This window comes from Oncorhynchus kisutch, linkage group LG7 (assembly GCF_002021735.2).
Source record: "Oncorhynchus kisutch isolate 150728-3 linkage group LG7, Okis_V2, whole genome shotgun sequence".
NCBI classification, from domain to species: Eukaryota; Metazoa; Chordata; class Actinopteri; order Salmoniformes; family Salmonidae; genus Oncorhynchus; species Oncorhynchus kisutch.
The window spans coordinates 3,069,404-3,082,273 of NC_034180.2; the positions used below are offsets into that span (position 1 = coordinate 3,069,404).

General features: G+C 41.5%; 1 protein-coding gene across 5 annotated transcripts in view; it reads right to left on the reverse strand.

Annotated features, from left to right (window-relative positions):
* Positions 1-9,687, reverse strand: part of lrba (LPS responsive beige-like anchor protein) — a 343,066-nt gene extending 333,379 nt beyond the window's left edge. For all 5 annotated transcript variants that reach the window (XM_031828372.1, XM_031828375.1, XM_031828374.1 and 2 more), the window contains exon 1: positions 8,762-9,687. In XM_031828372.1, coding sequence (XP_031684232.1) covers positions 8,762-8,944 — 183 coding nt within the window. In that variant the 5' untranslated portion in view covers positions 8,945-9,687. The remainder of the gene's footprint in view (positions 1-8,761) is intronic.
* Between the last annotated feature and the right edge of the window lie 3,183 nt (positions 9,688-12,870).

Below are 12,870 nucleotides of genomic sequence, written 5' to 3' on the forward strand. Positions count from 1 at the left end.
TTTTAATAGCTGGTTTGCATACCAATTGCGGTTTGAGTAAAATATGATAATAAATAAATAAGCAAATTGTGAACCTAGCGACCAATTAAAACATTGGTGTCTCGCTGCCAAGTCAAAGGGTCACAAATACAAGTGTTATGGTCTCTAACCCTAAACTGATTAAAACCAGTTTGGGCCGAAATACATCCAGGCCTTCAAAACCGTCCCCTTCAACACGATTACAGCAGCAGCAGAAGGCCTACTAGACTTTCATTCACATTATTAAAAAAAAATTACAGGCCATTTTCTCTCAGGAGGGAGGTGGTTACAGCGAGGGAATGTGAAACAGCACAGCTTCACAAAGAAATGGAGTGCTTGTGTGATTGAATCTTATCTGTCTGTGGATACAGAGTCAAAGAGGGAATATTAAAGGAGGGAAGAGAAGAGGGCAGGAGGGAGGTGTTGAAAGAAAATAGAGAACTATCCTATTGGGATTAGCAGCAGAGTAAAAAAAGGGGGGGGGGGGGTGAGAGAGACAAAGAGAGAGCCTAAGAGACAGAGGTAGAATAAGTCTTGTGTGTGACAGAGGGAGCAGATTGGATATCATTCATGTGTCAAGATTAGGAGAGAGAAAGAAGGAGAGAGCACGCCTGGAGAGAGTAGTTGCCTTGTTCCTTCCCTGTGCCCTCAGTAGAAATTGTACAATGTGATATTGTGTGTGTGCTATTTAAAGCGTCAGCGAGAGGAGATGCTCTAGTTCGGAGCACCTCATTTCTCTCCTGACAGGCAGCCTGCCTCCGAGAAGGACCCCGTCATCAATATCACCCCAACAGAACAGGAGAGACATGCGACATCTGTATATTCGGTGCACACACACGAGAAAGAACATGAAAGCCTGATGACATCACAAAATAAAAACATTGATTCTGCCACAGTCAACTAAGCAGAGACACCGAAGGTCAGGATTCAGATAAAGGAACAGGGTTTCTGTAATATGCAGCTCAGGTGTCTATGATATTCTACTGAGGAAACTGACTACATGCAGCTCAGGTGTCTATGATATTCTACTGAGGAAACTGACTACATGCAGCTCAGCTGTCTATGACATTCTACTGAGGAAACTGACTACATGCAGCTCAGCTGTCTATGACATTCTACTGAGGAAACTGACTACATGCAGCTCAGGTGTCTATGATATTCTACTGAGGAAACTGACTACGTGCAGCTCAGCTGTCTATGACATTCTACTGAGGAAACTGAATACAGGAGCGCAGGCTGAAATATTTATGAGATCTGAGACAAGAGGAGCTGTTAATCTATAAAGACTGAATGCAACAATTGGATTCAGACAGAGGCCTACAAACTAACTCAAATAAAAGTTCAGAAATATTTGAATTATGAATGAAAGCACAAGGTACAACAAAGGCCATGTCCCTCTGCATGAGAATTGAAATAGAAAATGCACACATATGCACAAAGTAGTTACTCTAACTCTCTAACACCCTTGACCAGGAAGCACAGGGATATCCACTACAGTATTAGCTCAGAGGTTTCACCAAAGTACAGATCTAGGATCAGTTTCCCCTTCCCCCAATCCTAACCTAACTATTAGTGGGAAAAATACAAAACTGACCCAGCGTCTAGGGGAAACTTCACCTACTCCACAGCATCAGGGAGAGGGGAACCTGATTGCCTGTTCGCATGCATGGTTTCCATGGCAACCACTACAAAAGGCTATCATGGGCCTGCCCAGCCATAGCGACCTGGCTTGGAGTAAAACCCAGGTGACATTCCACAGAGCCAAATCCCCCATCTCCAGTGTCAGAGCAGAGCCCAGCAGTCTTAGTCATTCTGAGTCAATGGTTTACAGAGCAGAGCCAGACTGGCATAAGATTCAGCTTCCAGTGAGTGGGGAGGCTCAGTTAAATCAAGCTGCCTGGCTGAGTGTGACGGCCTGAGGTAGACCTATAGCTAGGCCTAGCTATTGTCCATAATGCAGGGGTCGTGTTAACGCAGAGTATTTCACGCAGAAAAAAAACTAAATGATAAAACGCATAAGACACATCTTGCTGCGTTTTGTAAACGCAGATCTAAAATGCTCTTTATTGCAATTTGTGCTCGGCGTCAGGATAATTTGGTGCTTCACTTGCACTTCTCTACTCTGATGAGAATTCACAAATGGGAATTTTATCAGGAGACAGTGCTCTGACTGATGTGTAGCCACTTTTCTAGGTGTAGCCTGCTTTTCTCTGCTAAAATGCAAGATGAACTTCAAGCAAAACAAATGTAGCTGGCTACATTCTTTCTATGATAAACATTAGAACTACGATGGCCATGCATCGTATATACACACACACAAATATTTTTTATTGTTAGATCATTTACTTCTGTGGCTGCTAGTCAAATAGTGTTGCACTTCTGTTGTCATCTGCTTTAAAAAATGAAGCCACTTCTGCTTCTGCTAGTGTTGCACTGATGTATTTTTCGAAGGAAAACTATAGTTGCACGTCCCTGATCACTCTATTGAATAAATAAAAAAAACACGACTTAAAAAAAATATATATTCTCGCTTTTATCCATAATAATGTCATCATGTACACTAGCCTAGCAGCACTGTATCTGCCAGCTGTTGGCTAGAGCACACATGCAGAGACCAGAGTTGGCACATACACTACATAACGCAACAGTTTGTGACAAAACTATCGGTAGAGATGAAAATGCAATGGAAACACAATGAACTTTGGATTTTTATTTGGTACAAAGAAATTACATGTTTTGCGCACTACGTCATCACGCACTGAATTTGAACCGCAACGAGTCAGTTTGGTAAAACACCACTGGTGGGAAAATGCACATATTTTCTTTATGCAGATTTTAGAATATTTGCATGAAAATCTGGCGCCAATTGGAAGGTATCAACAGGTCGATAGGCTGTTGGTCGATCGAGATTTCTTTAGTCGAACAGTAGCAAAAAACAAGAATAATTTCATGGTGTTGTGGAAGGACCACCAGAGGGCAGGCTGGGCTCATGGATAGTAGCCCAACAAGGCATGGGAGACAAGGTAACCAGAGGCAATTAAGCACAGCTGACGGTACTAATGACATACTCTCCTTCCCCTATAAGAGAGAGAATGGAACCAGCAGAGAGAGGGGGAAACTATCTCTGGAAGATGGCCACCGAGAGAGAGGAGCTATCCAGGAAGAACCACTAAGACGGTGACAATCCCGTGACTTTTTGTTGTAGTTTAAAGATAATCCTATTGTGTTCCAGTTTCATCTGGAAAAGAAGATGTATGTTTTTTCCTTAGAAGATTTTCATTGATTATGTTGGAGTGTTTGTGTTGACCAAATGCCCTCAATAGAGAACTGTGTTCAATCAAGAAAACCTACTCCTGACTCGTTTATTCCACCTTCCCGCTTTAGAGTGACGCCCAATTACTTGGTCCGCTCACAGTGTACAAGACACCTGTCTGAGTGGACTGATCCATTGTGGAGGCCGTGGGGATGGCAGTCCATCACTAAGACATGTGCTCCTGAATTGTATATGGTTATAACATAAGAACAATGGTGCAATACTAATACAAATTATTTTATAACAAACGTGCTTTCTCCCGCATTGGATAGTGATGGCTGTCGGCGGTTCTTGCCGCAACTTCCTAGACCATATTGCTATGTGTATAATAGCAAAGTTATAATAATAACCCTTCTTTTTCTTGATCTCCTTCTTATTACTATTATTATCGTTATGATCATCATAATAATAATAAGTCATGTCATTATCATCAGTAGGCTTAGTATAGCAGCCTTGTATAACCACCATCGAGCCGTAGGCCAAAGAGCACATCCTGTTCAGTCTTAATACCGTAACTTACTTACGGCCTATTTCAATACTTATATAGGCTACAGCATCAATCAATCATTCATTCATATTATCACACGTCGTCACATCAGTCATGATTTTAAATGCAATCAAGTATTTTCGTTTTAAAATAAAATGATTCTGGAATAATTAGCAAACCGTTCCACTTCAGAAATTGTATTCATTTATGAATGTAACTATTTTTGGTCATTGCCATAATAAAGGCTTTACAAAAATAAATATTACAACAGACTCTCTGGTAACCTGATCATTTATTTAGTGTTGTTTACATTGTTCCAAACAATGATACTGTAATCTAACAGCACCGGTTTGCCAAACATAACATGGATGCAGCGCTTGCTAACTACCTTCTTTGTCTTGATCTCCAGTATTTTCCACAACTAGTCAAATTTATACCACAGATCTGACTTCACCCTTTACCTTCTGAGCAACCAGTAAGTACATTCCCCTGTTTCGAGTTTATTTGTCACGTCCCCTGTACCCATTTTATTGTCACGTGTTCAGAGTTTATAATATTCTATAGGTCAGGCCCTATTGGTCACGTACAAGGGTTGAGGGTAGTTGTGCACGATATATCGGTGAACATATCGGAATCGGATGTCTAGTTTAATGCCGATGTGCAAAACCGATGTCAAAGCTGACGTGCATACCTATATAATGAAGGTACATGAGATATTACATCACGTCAAATTTTGCCATATACATGCAACATAGCATTCCTAAACTAGCCCACAATGTCTGCTGTGTGGATCGAGCAGTCAACAAGTCAAGCAGTCATTTGAGAGAGTAAAAAAATGTCAGCGATACAACAAAGGCGAAATCCATTAAAGCCAAGATAATGGAATTCATTGCCCTTGACAATCAACTGTTCTCTGCACCGGTAAACACTACCAAGTGCGCTATTTTTCCGATGTTGCCCTACCGGAGTGACACAGTAATAGTGTCACTGCTATAAGCTTCATGACATACATACTATGGAACGCCGTTTGGGTCTTTGCATGTCAAAATAAATACAATAGATACAGTAGCACAGTAACCAGAACAGGTTGTGTTGTGAAGCTAGCCACAATAAGGATTAGGCACAATAGTGGAATTTGCGGTTTGCCTTCAAAATAAAAGTATGTCATTGACAGTGATGCAAATAGTAGAATTATGCCATATTTTAGTTTGAAGGCTAACCGCAAAGTCCACTATTGCGGCTAATCCTTATTGTTTCTAACTTCCGACCACCATTAATCAAATAAGAACGGTCATATAAATGAGGGTTATTTTTAGATGACACCTAGCTAGCTAACTATATAGCTACTGAAACAGATGACGTTTTGCTATGTTTTTGGGGAAGAACATTGTTTGCATCCATGAGCTAGCTAGCTTCTTTTTTTTTTTACCAACACTGTAGGTGCCCGAGACAACTTCACCAGCATCATAGCTGTATCGATGAATCGTTGTGACATATGAAATACAAGTGAGTGTAATCAACACGTAAAAAATGTATGAACGCGTTCAATTATTATGTGATGTGCAGTCATATTCAAGTGCTGATTGGTCAACAAGCTTATTTGACACATCAAATAGTGTTATTTGACACGTCAAATAGTGGTAAATAGTATATTTTTTGACATGCAAAGACCTAAACGGCGTTCTATAGAAATCCTGGTTGAGAATTAAATGACTGAACAATGAAACAGCACAGCAAATAAGTGAAAGAAATAGGTTTGATTATGTTTTACTGGTAATGGGGACATACGTAAATGCCAATAACTTGTGTGTGTGTGTGTGACCTTTATTTAACCAGGCAAGTCAGTTAAGAACAAATTCTTATTTACAATGGCGGCCTACGGACTAAATCCAGACAACGCTGGGCCAAAAGTGCGCTGCCTTATGGGACTCCCAATCATGTCCAGATGAGATACAGCCTGGATTCGAACCAGAGACTCTAGTGACGCCTCTTGCACTGAGATGCAGTGCCTTAACACACACATGGGCGCAGTGGTCTAACTAATTAACTGCACTAGAATGCTTAAAAGGCCGCTAAAATTTTAAATATCGGTATCGGCCAAAAATGTCATATTGGTGCATCACTAGTTGAGGGAATAGGGAATGTTTTTCCTAAACATGAGGGATTTTGGTAATATAACTTTTCAGTCAGAAATGGCTGTAATTATGTTGCAGCTTCAGCAACATGGACAGCAGGATAAACACTGTTGAAGTTCAGTAGTGGTCACTGCAACATGGAGGAGCGAGACAATGGATGCTAGTCACACAGTCACTCACTGTCCTTTAACACAGCACAGCAAGTCTGAGCACAAACAAATCAATTAGGTCGGCTCCCTCTAGTCATTTGTGCATCTTAATTATTTCATCAAACAGTGCGCTGAAAGCACCAGATAAGCTCAGTGCATATCGTTTATTTGATTAAAACACATAGGATGTGTCTACATATGGAAAAATACGTTTAAAAATGTTGACCAATCGATTCGTCGAAAGAACAGACGACTCTTGGTAGACCAAGATTTTTTTTAGTCGGGGACAGCCCTAATTCAGAATGCTACGCTACCCATGATCCCTTGCACTATCCTAAGTCTGGCTGGATATCCTATTCATTTGAGAGAGATTTGTTTGAGGAAAAATTTATTGTGTCTTTGACCTAACAATGGGTGTATGAGTCATCTGCGGAGCGACTGCAAATTAGCCACTTTTGGAGAGAGGAGGTTCCAGCCAATATGATAAATCCAGCTGTGTGTGTGTGTGTGTGTGTGTGTGTGTGTGTGTGTGTGTGAGAGAGAGAGAGCAGAAGGAGAGATCAGAAAGAAGAGCACAGAGCATGAAATGCAAAGTGCCATGTCAAGAGGGAATGGAGGGGAGACAGGTCGGGTACAAACGCATCAGTAGGCACAGGGACTCACGTTGTTTCCCAAATGGCACCTTATTCCCTTATATGGAATAAGGTGCTTTATCTTGGCCAGGTCACAATTGTAAATGAGAACTTGTTCTCAACTTGCCTACCTGGTTAAATAAAGGTGAAATAAATAAAATAAATAAAAAATATAATGCACTAATTTTGACCTAGGTCCCATATGGCTCTGTTCAAAAGTAATGCAGAATGTAGGGAATAGGGTGCCATTTGGGACGCAGGCACAGCCTAAGAGATCCCCTCACTCTGGCACATCGGAGACCTGGCAGGTTGTCTCTCCTGCTCATTTCTGTGTACTGCAATTATGTCGTCTCCTCTCTGGATAAAGAAACTATCATGAATATGCACTTTATAACAGACACGTCGCCGGAGGGTAATATTTCTGGGTTATCTCACACCGTGCAGGCCAGCAGCACAAAGCTGAAAACCGAGCTCGGAAACACGACGGTGCATAAAACTAGTACCACTGTGATATTGTTCAACTGAAAGACCTGAACGACAGAAAAAAAAAATCATGCTTGGAATTCTATATTCGGAATGACATTTGAAACAGCATTCTAAATGCTAGGGCGTTGTTCCAGCAGCCAGACACTTATCCACTTTCCTCACGGCTACCTGAGGGTGAGGGCTGACTCTGAGGGACTTTAGTATTCACGTGGGGAGGGAGGGACACAGTGCCGTGTGTGACTCCATTGTGTTGCCACAGTGACAAAGCAGTTCTTCCTCATTAACTGCCAGCCTTTCCTGCTCTTTTTCCACTTAACCCTCCATGCTCTGCTTCAGCGACTCACTAGCCTATCCTCCATTAGTTTCATTCATTCCTAGACCTGAGCCTCAATGTCTGCTGCCAACCAATGACAGAGATAGAGAGCGAGAGAGAGAGAGAGAGAGAGAGACCTTGCAGAGATACCTTAGAATAATATTGTGAAATTTGAGCAGACTATCATGAAATATGACACACCTCTTTTAAACAAACTGAAATCATGACAGAGAGATATCATGTAGGCCCTGTTCCCATATACTTATAGTCCAACAGGTATGCACTTGTGTCTATTACACTCCCACTGTAGAACTGTTACTAAAGTGTCACTAAGATGACATTTTAGTACCTATAGAGTGCCACAGTAGGAGTCATAATACCCATCAAATCTAGCGGTCAAACAGGGAAATGGTTCCAATCGTTTTTCGACCATTCATTTTTCCCATTGGGGATTTTAGAAACACTTCAAATGAGGGCTTGTTTCATGAAGGCTTACCTTGGCGTGACATTTTGATAACCGTGTAAATCTCGCTAGGATAAAGTGACTTGTTAATATATTCACCTTACATGGCTATCAAAACGCCACGCCAGGGTAAGCCTACACAAAACACAAACCTTATTTGAAATGTTTCTAAAATCCCCTATGGGAAAAATGGATGGTGGAAAGAACTATTGGAACCATTTCTCTGGATGGCTAGGTTTTATGGGTATTACGACACCTCCACTGTAGGGCTATAAAAATAATTTTTTCTAAACTATGAACAGGATAAACCCATGCACATTGCATCCTGTATGAACAATAAGAAAAGTGATCATGCCTCGCTGCTTGGTTACAAAGCTTTTCAAAGTAATGATTTGTAAAACCAATATAGCATTTCCATCCCCATACAAATTCTACAAAGAAAACTCTTATGCACCATTAGCCCACACATTTCTAACGAATAGGCTATAGCCTAGTTCCGCATAGCCTACTACTCTAGTTACCTTATCATGGAAAGTACATATTATGTACTCAGCTATTGGACCATATAGTAGGCTAGCTAATGAAGTAGCCGAGTCACAATATAGCCTTCATTATAAACACATATTGTGGCCAGGATGTAGCCTAAGGTGTACCAGAAAAATAGAAAAGGCAGGTTGGTAGACAGAGCAACGTGTAACATGATCCTCTAAGGACGGTTACCAGGGACTATTTAGATTAGAGTGTGGCTTCCGATAATCAGCTTACCAGGTTGAAGACGGTCTCCACAATGTCCCGGTTGGAAACTTCCCCAACTTCCACCAGGCCGGCGAGGACAGCGAATTTCATTTTGATTCCTCGGATTGGGATCCCAGGGTTGAGCGACACCGCCGCAGCTCCATCACCTTGCCCGGCTGGTCGCCCAGCACCAGGCGTCTCCTCACTAGCCATTGCTACAGGAGTACAGGTGGCGGTAACAGGTAAGGCACCTGTTCACCCCCAAAGGCGGTAATGGGATACAGGAAAGTCGGTGAAAGAAAAAAAAAACAATGGTATCCTCTTTCCAGTTATGTCGACAGTCTGGAGGTAAACAACGAAAATATTTCCCTCCCCATTCAAAACAGTTCCCAAAATAAGCCTTCGAGTCAACAAAGTATGTTTTGTAGTCCGCGAAAGGCACAGGAGCATGAGGGTTTGATTTCTAGCCGATGACACCGCGACATTGGAGTTGTCACTGCGTTTCCATGCAGAACTCCTCTCCCCCGGTCAGAAACTTGAGGAGGCGAATGAAATAATGCATCAAAAACCGTTCACTAAAATGGACCGGCTTAAAAAGATTTGGTTCTAAAGGCAAGTCGCAGAGACCTTGCCCTTCCTCCCCTCTGTCAAAATATAAGAGGCACCTGCGACTTTCATTTCTTCACTAGTCCAGCCAGGCTACAGCAGTAGAACTTGCTATTGTCACAGCAGGCTTGACAGGTAGAGTGCTGTCATGAGCAAGAACTCCTAAACGTGGCTCAAGTACCGCAACAGCGCCAGTGGTGCTCGACAAGGGACAGCAGTCATCCACTCGGTCCTTCCCTAAAAACTGCTAGACTTGTTCAAATTTCAGTGTTAACCCACTTACAGCGCTTTCTCTTCCTGATTTACCCCCTGCTACAGCTCTTCCCCGCCATGACAGTATTATACCAGTATTCTGCCAGCGGCACAAATGAGGACGTCATGTTCGTATGGTAACGAGGAAACCTTCAAAATAAAAGCCCGCATTTCAAAACATTACAATTCTAAATATATTACATTTGAATCAATGGCCACTTTTACTGTGCCAACAAGAAAAGGCAATAGGTAATTTATGAAGAAAAAAATAGAAAAAAATGTATAAGACCTACATACACATACAGTAGAGGTAACTTTTATACATGTCTCAGCTAATGTGGGGTGGAAAATACTCAGTAGGGTCTCTAATAACCAAATATGTGTCATTTTTGAAGGGGACTGTGTCACACGGTCTGCTGCTGGCTGAGTATTAACTGAGTATTTGACACACCAAACTTTATCTGAGGCAGGTAGAAAAGTCATCTTTACAAGCCAATATGTATCCCATGAAGAGTCTATAACAGTGTGCTGCATTGGTGGCTATGGAGGGGGTGGAGTGAAAAGCCAGCAGCTGGTTGTGTGACACAGTCCACCGCCAAAGCGAATTATATTTGGTTAGTAGAGATGAAACGGAGTATTTCCCACCACAGTTTATATGAGACAGGTAGTCTCTACAACCCAAAAAGTACTCGTTGCCTAGCACAAGAGACCAATTTAAGTTTTGCAGACTCTATTGAATAATTCCAATAACATATGTTTGTATTTTATTAAACATGTATTTCTTTAAATTCAGCCTATACAATAGCTTTCAACATTCCAGTATTTGTTTAAACTTTCTAAATAAATGCATAAATAATACAAGAAAATCAATACATTGGTTGCAATGCTGTGAAAAACAGTTGTACCGCCATAGATTGCAAAAAAAAATAATAATAATAAATGATATTCTCAAAGTTTAGCATGTATTAACCGGGGACTCTTATTTACGGGTGAAAAAAATCCGCGATCGTGCTGCCAGCATAATATCCTGCTGCTAAGAGAACAGTAATGAGTGGAGCATGCGCAGTGGGCATCGAGTGACTTCGACAGGGTGTCTCAGACGTTGATATATCTCAATGGTCTCAGGTGTAGCCCAGGTGGATGGCGCTGTGGACTTGTTCATGTTAGGGACAGAGGGGAGGCTCATAATGCAGGAAACGAGCAGGGCTTCACAAACATTGGGTTCCAAAGGAATAGAGTCTAATGTACAATTTCGCCTCATATTGCAGCCGGTTGGACGTCTGAAGGCAAGAGGAAGATACTTACTCGAGTCAGGAGTCATGTACCGCTGTGCACTCAAAGACATACCATAGATTTTGCCATAAACAAATTGCATATAAAAACTCTAAGGATTAGGCTGTAATAATGGTTGTCAATGTAATGTTTATTTTCTCCTATAGGCAGACTTTAGGCATTATCTACCCACATTATGCAACCATGGTTACAGTTGTGTAGACGGGAAACATTTGTAAACATGTTTATATTATTGCAAAAAAAAAATAAGAGTAGACAAAATAATGTCCTGCTGTAAAAAAATATATAAGTCATATTCACATGAGATATGTAAATTGTGATGCTTCTCTCTACAGTCCATGCAGTGGAACATTGACAGCTGTAATGCAACCGGAGGTGATAGAAACTAGACATTAAAACGATGTGACAGAGATGCTTCTCCTGCCTCTTCCAGTCACTGACCCATGTTGCAAGAAAGGCATTGCACTGTACTTGTGCACGTGACATTAAAACTTGAAACTTGTTTAAGGCGTTTATGAGACCAAATAGATACATTGTCAGATAGGTTTCTATTTCATTTAGCCTACGTATATTGAATAGCCTATGTATGATTGAAATGTAAGCAAAGATCAAATGCAATGTATTTGAACAAAGATCGTTATTGCATCATAAAGATGTGTGTCTCCTCTCATCTCCTAGGAGGCTCTGATACAGGATGACTTCAGTTGCTCAGTGGAATGTGGGATGCCTCCCAGTCCTAGGCTGCATCCTAAATGGCACAATATTCCCTATATAGGGCACTACTTTTTACCAGGGCCCATAAGGCTCTCGTCAAAAGGAGTGCACTGTGTGGGGAATAATGTGCCATTTTAGGACACAGTTCTAGTGCTGTTGCCAAGGAGTCAGGCAGCGCCACAATTCTTTTGACCTCACAAGCAGTCCCTCTCCCTGGGGACACTGGGACACAAGGCAGTCACTTGAGTTCCAGCATCAGACAGATGATGCGTCCCAAATGGCACCCTGTTCCTTTTAATGTGCGCTACATTTGACCAGAGCCATATGGGGAATAGGGTGCTCTGATCAAAAGAAGTGCACTGTAAAGGGAATAGGGTTACATTTGGGATGTAGACAAAGTCAAGGTTGGTCTCAGTAGCAGTGACCTGAAATACAAGTGCTTACTACAGTGCAATGCTTTAATTTACATGCAGGCTACGTTGACTGGGTTCAAGTCAAGACACTTTTGCACTGACGTACCTGAGGTAACCTACAAAATGAAAGTAAGAGAGAGTGTTGATATAGTAACTTGTATTTCATAGTGTGCTGTTGAACTGCAACCTTGATGATGTAAATTAAATACACATTTCATTTACAACATTTTCTTTTCTTGTTTTGTCTTTTGTGTTCCACAACGCATTAATGAAATCAGCTACTCACACAGCTTTGTGCCAAAGTGCTGTCATTTTTTGATTGGATGAACATTCATTATATCCTTCCAAATCAATACCTGAGGGAAATATATATATTTTTAAATATCCTGAACAAATAAAGGCTTCTAAATCCATACAGTTCGAAAACACATCCTCTTGACTGTTCTCTTTAAGAAATGTAGTCTGCGTGAAGCTTGGATTTACTTTGAACCCCCCCCATGGGGCAGATTCGATCAGAAAACTAAGCTGAGTGAAGGCTGTTGCATTATGATGACAAGAGGGAATTACACATGTCTCTCCAGAGACTACCCACTGGGCACAGATGTCAATTCAAGGTCTATTCCACTTTGGTTCAATGTCATTTTGTTGAAATGACATGGACAGGGCCGGTTTAATGCAGGGGTTACCGGGGCTGAAGCCCCTGGGCCCAGGCCAGTGGGGGGCCCAAGAAGCATATATACAGTATATATTATAATTTTTTGACTGCAACCACAGGAGGATTCAGGAGCCCACTCTCAATGAGTGTAGACAACCTGCTGCTGCTGCTCTACTAATCATCAGAGGGGGGAGGAGAGGAGGTAT